Source organism: Balaenoptera physalus (genome assembly GCF_965194825.1).
Source record: "Balaenoptera physalus genome assembly, chromosome: 19".
Lineage (NCBI taxonomy): Eukaryota > Metazoa > Chordata > Mammalia > Artiodactyla > Balaenopteridae > Balaenoptera > Balaenoptera physalus.
The window spans coordinates 482,188-503,021 of NC_138900.1; the positions used below are offsets into that span (position 1 = coordinate 482,188).

At 43.1% G+C, this 20,834-nt stretch overlaps 2 protein-coding genes across 9 annotated transcripts in view; both read left to right on the forward strand.

The window, feature by feature from the left end:
• The window catches only part of ZNF606 (zinc finger protein 606), a 65,870-nt gene extending 57,219 nt beyond the window's left edge, over positions 1-8,651 (forward strand). Inside the window, exons 8-9 of one of the 8 annotated variants that reach the window (XR_014256485.1) lie at positions 5,317-5,777; positions 7,387-7,955. Coding sequence is in view for 6 of the 8 variants with exons in the window: in XM_082436284.1 (XP_082292410.1) it covers positions 170-405 (236 nt within the window). In the remaining 2 variants the exon portion in view is untranslated. The other 7 variants (XM_082436273.1, XR_014256484.1, XM_082436274.1 and 4 more) reach the window with 7 other exon arrangements.
• A 131-nt stretch (positions 8,652-8,782) lies between these two features.
• Positions 8,783-19,632, forward strand: LOC309649610 (uncharacterized protein C19orf18). The gene is made up of 6 exons (XM_082439776.1): positions 8,783-10,742; positions 11,783-11,824; positions 14,613-14,702; positions 15,130-15,232; positions 18,211-18,377; positions 19,356-19,632. The coding sequence occupies exons 1-6, from the start codon at positions 10,586-10,588 to the stop codon at positions 19,472-19,474; spliced, it is 678 nt and encodes a 225-aa protein (XP_082295902.1). The 5' UTR covers positions 8,783-10,585; the 3' UTR covers positions 19,475-19,632.
• The last annotated feature ends 1,202 nt before the right edge of the window (positions 19,633-20,834 follow it).

The following is a 20,834-nucleotide window of genomic DNA, read 5'->3' on the forward strand; positions in this document are numbered from 1 at the left end:
GGTTGAGAAAAAGTGGCCTGCTGGTATGGTGGGACTCTGTGCTCACTGTCAGACTCCCGTAGCTGGCGCTTCCATAGGTATGTAACACTGACCCTACCTTAATGTATAGGGGTTGCCCAGTAAAGGTTGCAGGGGTAAATTAATTGGATTTCTTGTGTGATTTGTGCAGAGATCCTTGGAGAGAATAGAGGCAGCACTATTAACCTCTGTAAGAGACAGCAGCCTAATGCATCAAGAGGTGTATTGCCAACATATGGGTATTGTATTCTAACACCAAAAGTAATATACTTTGAACCCAGATTCTCTGATTTAGGGACTACAAAGGATTTTGTAAGTCATACACAAATATTCCACAAGCATCCTGGCAAGTTCTGTAACTGTACCACCAAGCTTAGTATCTTTTAAAAAATATTTCTAAATGGGCCTCCTGGACTTCTAAAGTGTCCTTCTAAAAGGGTCCCAGACTTCTGCTTCCTCCTAGAAGGATTCCCTACCTCCCTACCACCTATTACACAACCTTATGTATGCCCAGGGCTCCCAGGTCCCCTCTTATCTCCCTTATTCTAACCCACATGTAGCTCAGTTCATTGCCCTTTTGATCCCCACGCTCCACTCTTCCCCAACTCTGAAACCTGCTGGGCTCAGTTGGAACTCTCCATTCAGCCATCTTCTGCTGTGACTGAAACTTGGGTCTCCCCTCTGCACAGTACCTTTTCTTATGATCCTTGCAGGGAGTAGCTGCTTCATTTGTTGCTTCTAGATTGTTTTTGCTCCCTTCTCTCTAAAACTGAGTTCTGACTCTTGGGACACCAAACTGTCATATCACTCTTGCTTCCCTCTGTTGCAATCACCTTATGAATGGTTCACTCTTCCCATCCGTAAAGATTTCAGCTCTTGCTGTATTGCATCTAAAACCACCCCCATCATAATACTTCCTGATTTTATTGTCCAGGTAGATGATCTTCCTGTGTCCTGACCTCACAGTTCTTTGACCTGTCTGCTCACGGTTTTGTCACCCACCCTGCAACAGACGGTCACTCCCATAGTCATCCCTAGGAGCATTCCATTACCAGTGACTGGAACCTCCCCACCATCGGTTTCAAATGTCTTTTCCTAAGCTCGTTGGCTTTTCAGTACCAAGATTTCAACAATCCCTTCACCGAATCTTCCCTTACGCTTGCTCCCAGCAGACGACTTTGCTTCTTGTTTCCCTGAGTGAATAGAAGCCAGCAGAGGCCTTGCATGACATCTGTCCACCTTCTCTACCCACTTTCCATAATTTCCGTGCCTTCCCACTGGTGCCTGTATATGAACTGACTGGGTTGGCACCAGAGCCTGTCCCATGTCCACTACTCCAAGACATCACTCCAGCAAGTTTCCCTTATCTCTTGTATCCTCAGGTTTTCTATATATACTGGATTATCCCCATGGACATGTAAACATACTTCAAAAAACAAAACAAAAAAGTCTCTGGCTCCTGAATCATTCTCTGCTTTGTTTCAGAAAGCAAAATATTTCAAAAGTTGTCTGTTCTTGCTGTCTTCACTTCCCTTCCATTCTTTCTTTTTTTTAAAAAAATATGTATTATTTTTGGTTGCGTCGGGTCTTAGTTGGGGCACACGGGATCTTTCGTTGCGGCACATGGGCTTCTCTCTAGTTGTGGCGCGCAGGCTTAGTTGCCTGGCAACATGTGGGATCTTAGTTCCCCGACCAGGGATCGAACCCGCGTCCCCTGCATCGGAAGGCAGATTCTTAACCACTGGACCACCAGGGAAGACCCCTTTCCATTCTTTCTTGGACCCACTCCAAAACCTACCTTGCTGCCAGATGACCTCCACATTGCTAAATCCAGTGGTCAGTTCTGTTTTCTTCCTTGACGTTATCAGCAGCATCTTAGATTCTTAGATAATAGATCATTTCCTCTTTGAAACACGTTCACCTGGCTTTTGGGACTTGCCTCCTGCCTCTCTGGCCTTCATTTCAGGCTCCCTTTGCTGTTCCTTCCCCACCTCCTTCACCTCTTACTGTCAGACTGCCCACTTCCCATCTGCTCACAGTGCCTTGATCTCATCCAGTCTTGAAGCCCTGTAAACACCACTGGTATGCTGATGACTCTCCCTTTAAGGCCACAGTTTGATGAGCTTTGAAAACTGTCAACACCCTTGCAACCACCACTACAATAAAAATAGAGAATATTTGCCCTTCTCCAAAAAGTTCCCTCATGTCTTTTCACAGTTAATCTCCACCCTACCCCAAGACCTGGGCAACCACATGTCTGCTTTGTCAGTACATATTAGAATTGTCTTTTAGAGTTTTATAAAGATAGAATCATACAGTATTCTATTCATATGCTACGTTTGTATCCAGATTCTTTTGCTCAGCATGTTTTGGAGGCTCATCCACGTTGTAGCATTTATCAGTAGTCTACTTTCTTTGCTGAGTAGCTTTCCATTATGCAGATGTGCCACAGGTAGTAGTCATCCTGTTCACCTGTAGATGGACATTGACTTGTTTCCAGTTCTGGGCTAGTGTAAATACAGCCACTATGGACATTCTTCTTCAGGGCTTTTTTGTGTATGCAGGTTTTCATTTACCTTGGGTAAAAACCTAGGAGTGGAATAGCTGAGTTGTACGGTAAGTAAATGTTTAACTTCATAAGACACTTCTATGGACCTTTTAATCTGATGTCTTTATTCTGTTTTACATTCTGGGAAATTTATCTCTTATTTTTTAATATTTCATTTTTGCCATTTAAAAAGTTTCTCTTTTTAGGACTCCTATTATTTAGATGTCAGTGTGTCTGTGTCTGTTGTTCATATCTGTTACCTGCTCTTTTGTGTTCTCTAGTTCCTTCTCCTTTCTTCCTTCTGTCTGGACATTTCCTCAGCTTGCTAATTTGTTTCTCAGCTGTCCATTTTGCTGCTCATTTCCTCTACTGTGTCTTCATTTCAACCACTATTTTACATTTCTAATATTTCTACTTGGTTCTCTTTTATGTGTTCTTATTCTCATTTCCTATTGTTAGTATCATGCCTTATATCTTTAAATGTACTTAATTGACTAAGTTAAAATTTTGGTCCATCTGTTCTAATATACGTGCTTCTGGTGGAATCTGTAATCCAGTGTGTTGTTTTTCTTTTTGAAATAGTTATGCTCAGAAAATTGCTTACTGCCTGGCCAGTGAGCACGTTTATTTCTCTTAGGGAAGCAGCTACTCCATCAGTTTTTATGCATACATGAGACAGGATCAGATCCTGGTCCCTGTAAACCCCACTGAACTCAGGGGTGGGAGGATGGATCCTAGGATGGAGAGGTGAAGGCATCAGAAAGCCAATCACTGACTTCTTACCTCACAAGATAACTGAAATGTGATTCACCAGCCCAGGGCTCTGTGGAGGCAGGGTGGAGAAACATGTGCCTGATGTGATGTAGTCTCTGCCTGTCTCTCAGCTACTCCGAAGCCCTGCCTTGATTCCACTCCTCAGGAAGCCTGAACCAGAGGCTGTGTCACTGCAGCTGTGGATGATGCCGGACCATCCAGTCAACGAATTCTCCTCACTTTCCACCTCACTGCCCTGTCTTTACTTGCTTCATCGCACACGTCTCTACGGAACATCACCTGGTCTATTTTTCTCCTTCCTTATTGTCCACACCATCTCCCGACACCAAACACTAGGCTGTGAGCTCCATGGGGGAGGGCACCTCGTTGGTCCTGGTCGTGCTGTGTCCCTAGTGTCCAGCACAGCACCTGTGGTTCTGTGAGTGCTTGGAACACACCAGCAGGTTGTTGCTTGTGCTTCCCAGCAGCCCGACCTCATCAGGTGGGGTGGCCATGAGTTCTCATCATCCTGGGTCTTCTGACCATGGAGAGGAGACTGGGGGTGACTGTGGGGTGGTGCCCACAGGGAGAAGGGCTTTGTAATCATAGACAGATGGTCAAGAACCCCTGTATGTGGGAGAAGGACTAGTCAGAAGGCTTGACCATAAAATGGGGGGTGGGGGTGGATATCAGAGATGCTACAAATCAGACTCACCTTGTGGGCAGAGAAGTGGCCAGGAATGTGGGCGGTGCTGGGAGCTCCCCAGCAACACAGAGTCTTCGAGTCACGAGGGTCAGGGCTCATCCCAGCCTTCCCTGCAGATGCTGTTCTGTCTGCACAGGCAACACCCTCCCTTGTGTTGTCACAGAGACAAAATCCCCCTGCAGATGGAGTGGGTAGCACTTACGGGCAGCACTGTGCTCAAGGTGGGTCCTTGTGGTGCGAGGAACTGCTGAAGAGTCTAGACAAGTATTTATGCCTTGAGGACGGAGGGTTCCCAGGTGGAGAACTGGGGGCCCGAATCACAGGGAACCTGATCAGATTTTCCAGCAGGAAGTCACTAAGTTTGGCCTTGCTCCCCAAACTCCTGATCCTAAAAGTCACTTGGGGGCTTATTAAAAATATAGACCTCCTGGCCCCAACCCCGATCCGCTAGACCCAGTGCTCTGGAGATTCTTGTCATGCTGGGAGCAGACATCCAGTGGGACCTGACATGGAAGGAAGCCAGCTTGGATCGGGGTCATTATGGGTCCACCTTGGGCAGGACCCACGCAAGGTGTGAGGGACTCTAACCCGGCCCCATGCAATGACGACACCATAGGAAAAGTCTGGTAGCCCAGGTTTCACGTGGCCTAGAGGGGCAACCCCAAGATCCTCTTCAAAGGGTTCTGGGATAAAGGAGGGGTGAAACCTGGAGGTGAGGGGTGACAATGTTGAACCTTACCTCCAGGCTCCTGGAAAACAGAGATAGTTGAATCCCTCCAACCTTTTGTGTTCCAGGAAACGGCTTACTGCGAAGGACAGATAGGACTCTTGACCCCTCTTTCACATAGGACAAGGCCAGAGCCAGACTCCAAATTTCCATTCACTCTCATAAATGATTAGCTAGACTGTCCGCGCTGATCAATCAGAACAAAAGTCTGTTGACTTGACTTCACCAAACTTTAGTTCAGCTTCTTCCCTCCCCAAAGACCCTTGAACTCTGACTTACTCCTAAGGTTAAATAATGCAGGAAAGTGGCCCCTCTCTAGAACCAGCTGATGGCAAGACATCTCCTGCTGCAGTCTGATCTTCCACTCCCCACACCCGGTTCTTTCTAGCCTTGCTCACTCCTCTCTGTGAAAGAAAGTTCCTTTCTGCGCAACCTTGGAGATGCTTGCAGATCTTACTGTCAGAGTGTTCTCCCTACTGCAACAGTCCCCCTCTCCTTACGGGAATCGTCTTTTTGAATGTAGTCTCTCCTTACCTAAGCTTGATTTTGTTTTCTGTTTGGCAGAAGTTGGCTCCAGGCCCTGCTTCTGGGTCTGGTCAGAACCCACAGCAGGAAGGATGACCTCCCACAAGGCCTTGGTGAGCTGCCCAGACACGCACGAAGGCTGGGTTTCTGTATGGGAACCACTGAGCAACTTTAACCAGGAAGGACAGAAAATGCTTTTGTTTTTAAAGAGGTCCTAGTGGCTGCTGTGTGGATAATGACCTGATGGAGGCAACCGTTACCAAGGAAGGCAAGCGCGGAGGTTACTGTGGTCGTTCCGGCAAGAGATGGAAACTTGGACCAACGTGGTGCAGAAATGTGCAGAGAAGTGATGAAACGCTTCACCGTACAGATTCAAACCGCTCAGTGAACCTCAGAGCAAGATAAACACAAAGAAACCACATTATTAAAAAGTACTGAAGCCCAAGAGAAAAGGTCATGGTCATGGTGGAGAAGCTTGGATCGGATTTACCTTCTTTCCGGTAGTAATTAAAAACTCCTAACCTTGAGCAAAAAACTTAAGGCAAGTGGAGAACAACCGTAGCAGGAAGAGACTGGTGGAGCCCATCCTCAGTTACCTAGGAGACGCGGCTGGGCTGCACAGCCTTCTGGGAGTTGTGGTCCATAGGCCGGGCCCTGGCCTCCTCGGACAGGGTAGCACCTGTGAGGCTCAGACTACAACTCCCAGAAGGCACCGTGGCGTGCCTCCGACCAATGGGAGCACTCAGGCCGCTGGGAGACAGCGGCCTGTGCGGCCTTCTGGGAGTTGTAGTCCATGGGCTTCACGTAAGATCACCCAAATTCAAAGGCTTTTCTCATTTTTTAAAAATAATAGCTTTGACAGGGAGGGACAAGACAGGGGTAGGTGATTAAGAGGTACAAACTACCGTGTATAAAATAAATGAGTTACAAGGATATATTGTACATCACAAGGGATATGCCAATATTTTATAGTAACTTTAAATGGAGTATAATCTATAAAAGTTTTGAATCACTATGTTGTACACCTGAAACTAATATTGTGAATCAACTATACCTTATTTTAAAAAGAGCTTGGAAGCTTTGAAAATAAATGAGTTGCCAAGCCATGAAAAGACATGGAGAAACATACTACTAAAGAATATATTAAATAAGTATTAATAAGTGAAAGGAGCCAATTTGAAAAGGCTACATACTGTATGAGTCCAACATATGACATTCTGGAAAAGGGAAAACTATGGGGATAGTGAAAATATCAGTGGTTGCCAGAGGGTTGGGGGAGGAGAGAGGGATGAATAGGTGGAGCATAGTGGATTTTTACAGCAGGGCAACTGTGCTGTATGACATTTTGTAAGATTGGATACATGTCATGATACCTTTGTCAGAACCCATAGAATTGTAATGCCGGGAGTCAACCTCAACATAAACTAGGGACTTTGATTATGATGTGTCAATGTAGGTTCATCAGCTGTAACAAATGTACTTCTCTGGTGTGGGATGCCATCATGGAGAAGGCTGTGTGTGTGTGTGTGTGTGTGTGTGTGTGTGTGTGTGTGTTTGTGAGGGGGCAGAGGGTACCTGGGAACTCTGTTGTGAACATAAAGCTACTCTAAAAAAGAAAGTCTTTTGAAAAAACAATAGGTTTCTTGAGGTATTCACATACCATAACATTAACCTTTTTAAAGTTGTTTTTAGTATATTCACAGTATTGTTCATTCATCACAATTATCTAAGTCCAGAACATTTCATCACTCCAAAAGGAAACCCCATTAGCAATTACTCTACTCCCTATTCATTCCTCCCCCCAGCCCTTGGCAACCAGTAATCTACATTCTGTCTGTATGGATTTTCCTATTTTGGACCTTTCATATAGATGGAATGATATAACGTGGCCTTTTGTTTCTGGATCCTTTCACTTAGCACAATGTTTTCATAGTTCATCAGTGTTGTAGCATAAATCAGTACTTTGCCCCTTTTCTTGGATGAATAATATTCCATCATGTGGATATACCCTTTTTGTTTATCCATTTGTCAGTTGATGGACATTTGGGTTTATAATAACTTTTTGGTTATTATAAATAATGTTATGAACACTGTTTTATGTTCTTTTAGGTGATGGTCAGTCAGGTGCAGCCATAAGAGGAGACACAGGAGAGTAGCAGGAAGAAACAAAGTTTATTATACTCACAGGTCCTAGAAAGACGGAGTTACGGCATGCCACGAAGGTCCACACATGCTGCAAGCCAGGGAGCGGGCTCAACCAAGCAGGTGGGGAGCAGAGAGTGAAGACTAGCCCACAGGCAAGTGCTTTTATTAGGGGTGGGGGTAGAATACACAGGAATAGGCATGAGGTATGTCATTGGTGCTTTTGAATGTTACTAGGTCATGTTCAGGGGAGAGCAAAGAGGAAGCCCCTTGTAGCAGGGGCCAGCCTTATCACTTGATAAGCCTGGTCACCTGGGAGGGGTGCTCACAGCCTGTTTGCGGGGATGTTGAGGCAGCAGGAAAATACAAAATTTAAAATTTTACAATACAATGAAATAGGTGAAAGGGGTAAAAAGGTACAAACATCCATTTATAAAATAAGTCATGGGGATGTTATGTACAGCGTCGCAACTGTAGTTAATAATGCTGTATTGCATATCTGAAAGTTATTAAGAGAGTAAATGTTTTTATTTTTATTTGTTTTTATTTTTTATTGAAATATAAATAATTTACAATGTTGCATTAATTACTGCTGTACAGCAAGGTGACTCAGTTATACATATATATACATTTTTAAAAAATATATTCTTTTCCATTATGGTTTATCACAGGATATTGAATAGAGTTCCCTGTGCTATACAGTAGGACCTTGTTGTTTATCCAGTCTCTATATAAAAGCTTACATCTGCTAACCCCAACCTCCCATTCCATCCCTCCCCCTTGCAAACCACCAGTCTGTTAAGAGTAGATCTTTTTTTTTTTTTTTTTTTAGTATTTATTTATTTTTGGCTGTGTCGAGTCTTAGTTGCAGCGCGTGGGCTCTTCATTGTGGCGTGCGGGCTCTCTAGTTGTGGCGCGAGGGCTTAGTTGCCCCTCGGCATGTGGGATTTAGTTCCCCAACCAGGGATCGAACCGGCGTCCCATGCATTGCAAGACATTCTTAACCACTGGACCACCGGGGAAGTACCAAGAGAGTAGATCTTAAAAGTCCTAATCACAAGAAAAAATTTTGTAATTATATATGTTGTGATATGTATATGTGACAGATGTTAACTAGACTTATGATCATTTCACAATACATACAAATATCGAATCATTATGTTGCACATCTGAAACTAATATAATGTTAATGTCAGTTACACTTCAATAAAAAAAAACTACAATACAATCCACACTGTAGTGGTCCAACATCATTAACAATATTATTTGGGGTGAATAACACTTTCCACCTGGGTTGTGGAGATGCTAAAGGTGACTGGGACGGCTGGACATGGCCACTGACGGCAAATTTTGGTAAAGGTGACAATGAGGAATAGTCCTATAAGGCATATGACGAAGGTTGGGAACACAGTTTTGCAACCGTACACCCTACTTTGGAAGAAAGCCAAGAGAACAGGTCAGGCACCTCTGGATTTAAGGGAATCTGTTGAAAGGTTTTGGTGACATTATGAAAGATCTTATCTCTTGGCCTAATCCTCATAGCTTGACATGGTATTATTCTCTACACATCTGTCAGCATTATTAACTCACAGTGGTATTCTGATGCTTGTAGGATTCATCCAGCTGGGCTGGGTGCACAGACTGTAAGAACCAAGTCTAGGAAGAGCCAGGTGTTCACAGACCTATCGGAAAGGATTGGGCAAGGCAGTAGTGACCATTGGGCAGTTGATATCCCAGACCAGCCCCAAAGACAGTGGTGTCCATGGGGAGCTTGAGAGACCTAAATCCAGTCTAAAGGTCACAGTACCGATAGGGAGCCCCAAACTAAGTTCAAGGAGACACAGCAGATGAACTCATCCAGACGGGCTTGATTGGGGGCGACTCTGAGACTGCGGGATTTAGAGAGAGAGCATGGGGCGCTTGTTCTTACCTGGCTCAACCCCCGGGCATGGCAGGATGGGAGGAAGGCAGATTGGGCTGTTGCAAGAGCAAAGCAAGAAACTTCATGGCCCACAGCGGGCGTATATCTGGAGGCCTGCCTTGTCATCTCCTCACATTCAGGAAGGAGCTACCCTTTGGGGCACAGCACACGAGGAACCAACTCCTAACCCCAGGGGACTTTACAAGCCTCGAAAGGTCTCTGGTCTGTTCACTTATTCTAATTGGTAGGAGGAATGAAAACCTGTTTTCTGTATTGTGGGAACTACCAGATGGGCAAAGGGCACGTCCAGGGGACAACCTTCTTCCATGCCATCTAGTTTTCTATCCTATTTCCACATTTTCAGATGATTCATTTAGTCTCCTTTAAAGAAACTTCTGGAGATGGCCACTTGGGTCTAGGTTTCTGAACAGCACCCCCAGAGGCTGGAGGAGTATTGAATTGCTTTATTGCAAATATTATACTCTCCCATTTTACAACCAGAACTAACGTTCAGTGCCCACACTCTTTTTGAGCTTTGCGTGGACTCCCTTATTGAGCCATCGCTGTAACCCTGTGAAGTAGGTATTAGTTCCTGTCCTATTCTTCTGATGAGGAAACTGAAGCTCAGAGGGGTAAGTAACTTGATCAAGCTCAAACATCTAGGAAGCCAGAGATGAGGGTTAGAATTCAGGCGTTTGAACACAGAGCCCTGCTGTTTTCTCTGTTGCTTCTTATGATGTGTCACATTGAATTATTATTATTTTTTAAATATTTATTTATTTATTTAGCTGTGTCGGGTCTTAGTTGTGGCGTGCATGCGGGATCTAGCTCCCCCACCAGGGATCGAACCCGGGCCCCCTGCACTGGAAGCACGGAGTCTTAGCCACTGGACTGCCAGGGAAGGCCTCACATGGGATTATAATTGATTTCTTTCTGCCTCCTCACTAATCTGGATGGTCTCTGAGGGCAGGGACCTGGTCTTATTCACACCTGTACCCAAGAGCTTAGCATTCCTCCCAACGCACTCACTCATTCTGTTAGGCTCCCCACTGGCTGACTTGGTTCCATGGAAGAATTCCATGTGGCAACGTGAGCTGACCTCACACTGGTGGTTCCCAGTCAGAACCCAAACATTCTGTAGCGAGAAGAGCTCCTTAGTTGCTCAGAGAAATATAGGACAGATGCTAGCCTACAACTAAATACTTCCTTTCATCCATACGATAACAAACTAGCAGTCTTGGAACGATGGACAAGGTTCAAAGTTCTTTCACCATTTTATTTTTGTTTTTAATGGAATTCCCACTTCATTTGTGCTTGCCTTATGCAGGTGAGTTCAAACCAGTTGGACAGACAACACGCTTAATGGGTCACTTCAAGCATGTTTTCACTTGTTTTAGAGGAAGTAAAAAGGAGTAATTACATTTCACTGCTACAAGTTTTCTTTTCCAGGTTATATACAGTCACAAAGACCCACAAATGTCACCAAAAAGCCCACACTGTACGCTAAGGAATTTCAATTATCTCATGTTCAAGGAGCTTTCTCAAAACACAGAGATGAGTCGTTGTTAGTACTCGTTCAGTGAAATGAGAACTGTATTCTGGGGTCCTCTTATGTGCTATATCAATGTGTCTCTTCTTTTTTTTTTTTTAAGATTTAAAAAAATTTTATTTATTTTTGGCTGCGTGGGTCTTCGTTGCAGTGCACGGGCTTCTCATTGCAGTGGCTTCTCTTGTTGCGGAGCACGGGCTCTAGGCATGCGGGCTTCAGTAGTTGCAGCATGTGGGCTCAGTAGTTGTGGTTTGCGGGCTCTAGAGCACGGGCTCAGTAGCTGTAGCACACGGGCTTAGTTGCTCCACAGTATGTGGGATCTTCCCGGACCAGGGCTTGAACCTGTGTCCCCTGCATTGGCAGGCGGATTCTTAACCACTGCGCCACCAGGGAAGCCCAATGTGTCTCTTCTTGTATATTTGTTAGTAGCATGGTCCATAAAATAATAAAACTAGATAAGCATTGCTTGGAAATTACATCCTATACTCTTCATTCTCTGTAAGCTGGGTGACAGAAGGGCTGTGACTATTGGGCCCTCCCTGGCCCCGGCTCTCTGACCTGATGAGAGCACAGCCCCCTTCAGCTCTGTGCTAAGTTTCTCCAGGTCCTCAGCTTGGGAGGAGGTTTCCCAGCTTGCGTGACTGCAAAAGCAGACCAGGACCCAAATGCATTGTGTTCTTAATGGTCCAGATTCATCAGAGGAAACACTGGATTAAGCCACGCATTTCTATCAATACTAGGCATTGGAATAAACTTATTGAGAACATTTACCAACTTAGCTATTTGGAAACTACGTTTTAGGCCCCCTCATCTAATACCAAGTTACATCCTAATTTTCCTAAATGCATCCTAAACCTGTCTCTTCTTTTTGATCCCCTTCAACGGCTGTGTAGCTCCAGCACGTACTACACCCACGCCATTCCCAGGGCGTACTGGTAAGTCAAGGCATCTGAGAGGGTGGGTGGGATCCATGGACGTTCACAAAGCTGCTGTGCTGTGTGGCTCCAGAGGGCACCCCGTGCTGCTTGTCACTAACCTGTACAGCCCCTTTGTGCAAATTAGAAAAAGGCGCCCCCCGCCCCATGGTTGGATTAGTAATGATGTTGCTTGGGGCAGATTAGAAAATAGCACAGAGGTCAAAGCATCAGGAAATACAGGAAAAAAAAAACCATACCCACAATTAATCCATCCCTCTATCCATCCCAAAGACGTTATTACCCTTCCTAAAGCTCAGCTATAATATTTCACTTCCCAGTTCACCCCCCGCCACCCCCCAGCACCAAAGCCCAGAAAAGGAGTTCGGGCCAAGGTATCAGAAGGCCCACATTCTAGTCCTTACTTTGACACTAACTTGTCTTGTGAGATGGCAATAGAGGTTCGCTGAGACCTCTGCCATGCCTGAGCTTTGGGTCCCAAGTGTAGCTTCTGATACAGAGACAGAGACAGAATTGTTTTTCTAGTCAGATCACTGGAAGACTCCCATTTTCTCCTGTAACCTTCAGCTCTTGGTTATGTGGAAAGATGCCTACCTCACAATAAGGAAAATACACATTGAAAATACACTAGAATTCCAGTTTTCAGCTATCATGTTGAAAATAGGCAAAATATTTCACAACAAACTCTCCTGGCAAAGGAGTAGGGAAAGATAATCTCATATCTTGTTTGTAGGCTAGGAATGAGTACAACTTCTACAGAGGGCAATTGGCAATTCTTATAAAAAGAATGCATTCACTTTTTGACCCAGAGTGTTGAAATATCCCTGGGATTTGTTTTAATCAGGTATGGTAAGACACACAGACACGGAAATGATCGTCATGAAGGAAGACATTTATACACACGGAATCCTAGAAACAGAAGGCATGGCACACCATGCCGGGCCATGTGGGGAAGGACCAGAGTGGGTTAGGAGGCAGGAGGAGGAGAGGGGAGAGGATGACCCAGAGCTTCTATTGGGGTTTTTGAGGGAAGGAATGGGTGAGGTGGGGTAGTTACATGGAGTAAGCTTAGCGTTGCATAGTTTGAATAATTTTGGTGGGCCCTGGGCTATAAGAGTGGTTCTCAGGTGTCCAGTACCAGGCCCTGGGGTGATTCAGGGCAGAGGGAGTATTGGCCTGGTGTGTGAGGGTTTGATGGTTGGTTTGAATATCAAAGACACCACAGGGGAGTCGCTTGCTGTCTCTGGGAAGTAGCCAGCCCTGAGACGTGGAACTTTCCCAGGATGAAGGCCCCAAATGGTAGACCATCAAAGATATAGAAAATAAGAAAATAGAGTCGATATACCCCACAATTCCATTTCTGGGAATTTTATTTAAAATATGCTACTCCAGGGAATTCCCTGGCAGTCCAGTGGTTAGGACTTAGCACTTTCACTGCCAGGGCCCGGGTTCAATCCCTGGTCAGGAATTAAGATCCCACAAGCCACGTGGCATGGCAAAAAAAAAAAAAAAAAAAAAAGAAAGAAAGAAAGAAGGAAAGAAAGAAAGAAAGAAAGCTACTCTATTTCCTTAGTTCACTTACCCTCCCCTTTTGCTTGGTGACTTTCTCGTCTATTTTTCTCATCCCACAAATACTCCCAACATATCTACCCCAGGCTCGCTCTTAGGGGATGACCTTGCTTCCTCCATCACTGACAAAATACAAGCACTTGACAGAGTGTCTGCATCCCCTGATCTAGCGCAGTTGTACCTTCTCATTTTTCCTGCTGTCTAGGCCAAGGCTGACCCCCCACCTGTGCACCAGCTAACATCCCCTCAGGTCAACTGGGGACACCCTGGGCAATTCTCTGTCCCTTTCCAGGAACATCACAGTATTTAAAAGTATCATCCCCGTTTTTATATGAACATGCTGTCGGTTTTCCCATATTAAAAAACAAAACTCGTCTCTTGATCCCTCAGTCCCCTCTGGGAGCTGCCCCCATTTCTCTTCCCTCCATGACAGCAAAACACTTCAGGAAATTTCCAAAACTTGCTCTCTCCAATTCCTTTCCCCCTGTTCTCTCTCGAACCTGTTTCACTCATGCACATCGATAATATCTCCTTTGACTAGGTCTCCAATGACCTTCCCATTGCCAAGTCCAACAACCAATTTTCAGGAGTCATTGTATTGAAACCGACTGTAACCCATACCCCCCCCCCACCTAATATTTCATTAAGAAAATCTGAAAGCACAGAAAAGTTGAGAGAATCATAGAATGAACATCTATGTATGCCACACCTAAAGTCTACAATTAAGCGTTTAATCTGCAAGCATTTTTACAGTCCAGATCCTTTTTGTCATGTCAGGCTGACTTCACATTGAGGTATGAATCTCAAAGTATTTCTCAGCTCAGTCGTTGAACCAGTGAAGGGACAGAAAGTGAGGGAAGGCCACGTTTGCGACAAGGAGTAGGCACTTCAATTTGTCAGATTTTCACAAGTGGTTTTTTTTTTTTTTTTTTTTTAAATATTTATTTATTTATTTTGTCTGTGTCGTGTCTTAGTTGCAGCACATGGGATCTTAGTTGCGGCACATGGGATCTTAGTTGCGGCATGCAAACTCTTTAGCTGCAGCATGCAGGATCTAGTTCCCTGACCAGGGATTGAAGCCGAGCCCCCTGCGAGCGTGGAGTCTTCCCTACTTGACCACCAGGGAAGTTCCTACAAGTGGTTGAGTAATGTACTTAGTCAATTGCTCTTTTGTTCAGTTTGTACCAACAATAGCTCTGTTTATTTATTTTTATTTCAGATAATGGGAGCAGTGATACACCTGAGCCTACAAAAAGCATCCAAGGTTTTGTAGCACATTCAGTGGGCCTAAATACCAACCCCAATACAGGTTTGTGGAATTAGATTCTGAATTGCCCTACAATATTCCTTTTGTAACAGCACTACACAACCTAAGACCATCCAGGCAACACTTGAGTTGTAAAACTAAGGCCACTCTCCTTTCAGCTACATCGATGGCCGGTTCTGCTGTACTAAGTCAGGGATCCAGTCTCATAAGAGAGGGCTTTGACCAAAGACAGGAGGCAGATGGAAAAAGGAATCAGAGATTGGGTGGGAATTCAAATTATATTTGTTCACACAGGCTGTACAATCTAGCCTCTGTGTTTTTTTTTTTTTTTTTTAGTTAAGAATACTATTTTTAAGGTTATTTCTGATTTTCTCTCCCATTCTGCCAAAACAATATGATTAACAAATATATTAACTGATAGTCACACCTAAAATGAGATTTTATGAGAACTTTTTTTCCCCATTTTTAGCGCTGATTCCTCATAGACCTGCTCTTGCTCAAGTAATTACAATTGCGTGTATAGCCTTCAGTATTGCCCTGATATGTGGGATCACTATTTCCTACATGATATAGTAAGTCTATGCTAAATAACTTGTACCATCCTTAAGTAAGACATAAGTTAACTAGGTTATTATTTTGTGATAGTAATGATGATGATGGTGATAATTCTTATAATCCTTAAATTATTATGGTCATTATACATTTTCAGACAGTCTTTTTCAGAATATGGGCTATATTCATGTTGGGTCATGATATAAATGAAAAAATTTAAAAGAAACTGGATAAAAAGAATTTTTTAAGTAAAAATAGAAATTAATTAAAAAAAAAAAGCAAGCAAACAAACAAAAAAGAAACAGAACAGAATACAATTTAGTAGAATAGAAAGTATTAAAGTAAATGTTGGGCTTCCCTGGTGGCTCACTGGTTAAGAATCCGCCTGCCAATGCAGGGGACACGGGTTACAGCCCCGATCCGGGAAGATCCCACATGCCGCAGAGCAACTAAACTCGTGCACCACAACTACTGAGCCTGTGCTCTAGAGCCAGCGAGCCACAACTACTGAGCCCACGCACCACAACTACTGAAGCCTGTGCACCTAGAGCCTGTGCTCTGCAACAAGAAAAGCTACCACAATGAGAAAGCCTACGCACCGCAACAAAGAGTAGCCCCCGCTCACCCCAACTAGAGAAAGCCCGCGTGCAGCAACAAAGAGCCAATGCAGTAAACAACAACAACAACAAAAAGTAAATGCTGATTTTCAACCTTTTCAGACTCAAGATTGTGAGGTAAATCTTATCTCTTACTGTGGATCATGATCAAAAATGTTTGAAAGCCACAGTCAGAGATGCTGTCATCCTCCCAAAATGTGGCTTTCTAGAGTGAACTTGATACTTTGGAGGGAATCTTAATAGTGCAAAGCAGAAAAGAGTGACCACTCTCTCTTTCACTAGAAACTTATTATCAATGCAATAGTAGGGGTAATGGTAGTGTTTAGGGAAGACACTTCATCTTGTTCGCACAAATAAAGCTTGTGGTCAAGCTCAGGTTATGTGATCATTTTGAAATTAGTGTCAGACGAAAGCGAGCCGCACTGTGACATTATGCTACTCTGATCAGGACCAACACATTGATTCTTATTCTAGGATTTAGTTCCAGGACTCCCTTATATCCCATCAGAAACAGCTTGAGGAAGTACTAAATTATTTACTCTATCAGAATTAAGTGTGTACATGGGAAATGTATTGCCATGTATGGGATATTTTTTAAGGTAGCCATTTTAGGACCACTTGGAATATGTCAAATGAAGGCAAAATTAAAGGTAAAATTGAAATTTTGCTAAGGAGAGAGTGTCCCCAGTATGTTTGGTTCTGGGTTATCTATGACTCAATTTATGTAACTGGAATTTCAGTTTATTTCATTAGTCTAGACAAAGATGTTAACATATGAAGATTGCTAAAGTAACTCACTACAACGTATCCTCCTGGAATTTCAGTGCCCAATTAAATAACTGAGCTAATGTCAACATTTACAGCTTTTATATTTGTGTTACCCCCTAGTGACATTTTAGGACCTGAGGCAAAAGGAAAAATATGTGCCCCAAAGTACATGTTTTTACATAATTTTTAGTGGTTAATTTTTTCCAGAAGTAGATTTTTGAAAATATATTGGTGAGTTTGATTTCACTTAAACCAGGAAAGTAAAGTTATAATAAATTTTGTTTCTGGTAAAGATAAAGTATTTAGACTTAAAATAATGCTATGAGTTTTGATACAGCACTTTTCAATTTTTAAAATATATTTCAACTACTTTAATGTTTTGGAAAAGAAGAACTGTAGAATAATACATAAAAACATGTATATAGGGACTCACATTTTCCCTTTTGACTCAGTCTCCCATATGGTTCATCACAGCACTGATGGATCCTGTCTTTAAAATTTTGATATTTGGTTTATCATGGATTTTCCCCATTCATTTCTTTCTTTTTTTTGGCCATACCATGAGGCTTGCAGGATCTTATTTCCCCGACCAGGGATTGAACCTGGGCCCTAGGCAGTGGAAGCACCGAGTCCTAACCACTGGACCGCCAGGGAATCCCCTCATTTTAATTTTTTACAATATTAAGTCAAAATATTTATCTCCATTACTGAGTTTTTTGGCACCCCCTTAAACTGTGCACCTAAAGCACCTCACTCTCCTCACCCAAAATCTGGTCCTGTTCCGGCTTCCTGATTATCTGTAACAGTGTTTACAATCAGGCCATTTCTTCCTGCTACAGAGCATGATTCTGGAATGTTCCCCCTACATCCCTTCCTCCATCACAGCCCCTTAGAACACAAATAAGCTAACCCTAAAATGGATTGTTATTACATGAGTCAAACACAATTAGGAAGGTAAGTATGTTAGGAAAAAGTAGAACACTCTATTACCCATTTTCATTTCACACAGAAATATCTGTTCAATGATCCACTTCCAAGTCTGGGCCTAGGGTGGGGAGAGCGAGGCACTCACCTCAGGTGCAAAATTTAAGGGGGTGCAGTAGTCAAGAAACTCAGTAGTCAAAAAAATAATAATTTATTGCAATATTTTTAAGTCTAAATTAATGCCCTCAAAAATCCATGATGAACAAAATATCAACATTTTAAATACATGATCAGTGACGTTGTCGGGCCAAAGCATATTGGAGACTAAGCGAAAGGAAAAATCAGCGGTACCTATGCTACATTTATTTAAAATGTTGACATTGTGTTCCTCATGGATTTCTTGGCATTAATTTTTCTTTTGTAAAATATTGCATTAAGATGTATTGAACTTGATCATGGAGGTTTGTGCCCAGCCCGAGTGCCCCATTCCCGTCACCTGGTTCCAAATCAGTCGCCCCTTTTCTGCGTGTCAGTCCCAATCTGAGTTCTATAATTATTTGGGTTTAAGTCTATTTCTGCCTCCTCCCCCATGTACTAGTGACCCGTTTTCAGTCAGAAAGTCACAAGATTAAGACAGTATGATTTAGTGGGAAAATTGTGCTTTAAAATTTATCTATTTTGTCCTCCAGTCGACTGGTACAGGCTGAGGAAAAACAACAACTTGCGTCGCTCTATAAAAATGTCAAGATACCATTATTAGGAGATGAAGAGGAGGGCTCTGAGGATGAGGGCCAGGATGAGTCCACGCACCTCCTTCCAGAGAGTGAGAAGGAACTGGAAAAGTTCATTCATTCAGGTAGAGGGTCAACAAACTTATCTTGTCAGATCCAAAATCCAAGGGAAGCTGAGCTGACAATGATGGTTGGGTTTTCAAAGGCAAAGCTAATGAATATTTACAGCCACACATGCAGGAATGAGCCATTCACATCAAATTACACAGAGGGGCAAACAGCTGTGTGGTTGTTTGATTCCTTTTGCAAGGCAATTCCAAGGACTGAAAAGAGAGTTCAGGAAACAAGACTTTTCCTGGACTCAACATTTCCCTTAAACATACTTATCAGTGTCGTGTTGTTGCCGAGTTTTGACCACAGACAGGCAAATGCCCTCCTGCGCTGTCTGCCTCAGTCTGATGTGGAAATGGGATGCAGGCCCACGAAACAGAGGTTACTACCCCCAGGTCAGAGACGCCTCCGTGAGAATTGCCCACTATCCCTGCAAATCCTTGTGAGGAGAGAACAACATATATGCTCATAGAAACCTGATTTTGTAGAAGTTCTGAGATTCTTCAGTACTTGCTTAAAAAAATTCTAGAGCAAAGTGATGTAGATTTCAGTGTCTGATTCAATACTATTAAGCATCCGCTGCATGGATCTGCTCTCTAACCCCCAGAGATAGTCAGAGAGAGGCTGAGAGGCCAAGAGTAGAAGAGATAATTGATGCTTACTGAGGCAGACCGCCCTTGTACTCTTAGAAAATATTTTTTAATGTATTTTCATTGCATTGAATTATAACTTTTCTAAATGTTTAAAAATTGAAGTATAGTTGATTTACAATATTATAAAATTTTAAAACTGGATATTTATAAAGCGTGAATACAGAAAGTGGGAAAATCATTTCGAAATGCAATTTTCACCATCCTTATCAGACAAATAACATTCATGAAAGCCTGAAAATTCCATTGTTTGTTCCTTTATTTTTCCACATATTTCCTCACTTCTTTTGTCTCTAATTCCTGATTTATTAGTATCTAAATAATGTTATATCTACATTTTAGTCATTAGATCAAAAAGAAGAAAACATATGGAAAAGAAGAGATTGAACACAGAGCAAAAGTTGGTAAAGGAAGTAGAAATAAAGGATGCTATACATACTGCAAATCCGGGGCGTCTGTGAAAAGAAATGAAAGAGAGGCAGGACATGCCAGCCAGTGTGGAGGAAACAGTGACAGATGACAGAATGTGAGCATGACTTGCTCCTGGAGAACCTTGTGCAAGAGCACTCTAAAGGAAGAACACCAGACGTAAAAACAGAAATAAATTCATATGAATTTATTCATAGCAATTCATAGCAATCTTGCTTCCTAGTTCTTAGAGTTTATGAATAAATATAACTTAATTGGAAAAGAAAAAAATCCAACTTCGTAAGTGTGAAAGAGAAATTGTCAGGATTTTCTTTTCTCACTCCTAAACAGTAGTTTCTTCGGGTAAGTCTCCCAGACCATGTGAGGAAACCACTTTCATGAAACAAAGCCTCCCCAGTGACATTATCTGTTAATCCCAGAAGCTCGCTTCCATTTTATGTATAACAAGACTGAGAATGTCAAAATGAATATGACAGCAGACAGTAACCTTTATTTTTAGGGATCTGGGACCTGGTTCAGGAAATAGGTCTGCGGGCAAAGAGCTATAAAGCATTGCCAGATGTACTGAGTGCTGTAAGCTGGGAGTCACCGAGAGCTGTGGAAACAAAACAAAAGGGGCAGGATTTAATCTGAGCGGTGCTGTTGGTGTGGAAAACAGTCTGATGGTTCCTTGAAAGGGTAAACATAGAGTCACTACCTGACCCAGCAATTCCACTCCTGGGTATATATCCAAAAGAATTGAAAATATATGTATCTGCACACAAGAGAAACCCTCACACAAACGTTCATAGCAGCATTATTCATAAGAGCAAAAAGGTGGAAACACCGCATATGTCCATCAACCGATAAACAAATTAACAAGATGTGGTCTCTCCATACAGTGGGAGGTTATTAAGCAAGGAAAAAGAAGTACTGACACATGGTACAACATAGATGATCCTGGGCTTCCCTGGTGGCACAGTGGTTGAGAATCTGCCTGCCAATGCAGGGGACACGGGTTCGAGCCCTGGTCTGGGAAGATCCCACATGCCGCGGAGCGACTAAGCCCGTGAGCCACAATTGCTGAGCTTGCGCGTCTGGAGCCTGTGCTCCGCAACGGGAGAGGCCACGATAGTGAGAGGCCTGCGCACCGCGATGAAGAGTGGCCCCCACTTGCCGCAACTAGAGAAAGCCCTCACACAGAAACGAAGACCCAACACAGCCATAAATAAATAAATTAATTAATTAAAAAAACAAAACAAAACAAAAAAAAACATAGATGATCCTTGAAAACATTATGCTAAGTAAAAGCGGTTAGACACAAAAGGTCCACACATCGTATGATTCCATTTATACAAAATACCTAGAATAGGCAAATCCATAGAAGGTCGAAGTAGATAAGTGGTTCTAGGT

What these genes read in the sequence shown, in the direction of transcription:
- LOC309649610 (XM_082439776.1), top strand. Translation starts at nt 10,586, where the DNA reads ATGGACAAGGTTCAAAGTTCTTTCACCATTTTATTTTTGTTTTTAATG. An exon ending in GCCATTCCCAGGGCGTACTG is followed by an intron (nt 11,825 to 14,612) that starts GTAAGTCAAGGC and finishes TTTTTATTTCAG; the next exon opens with ATAATGGGAGCAGTGATACA. An exon ending in ACTATTTCCTACATGATATA is followed by an intron (nt 15,233 to 18,210) that starts GTAAGTCTATGC and finishes TTTGTCCTCCAG; the next exon opens with TCGACTGGTACAGGCTGAGG.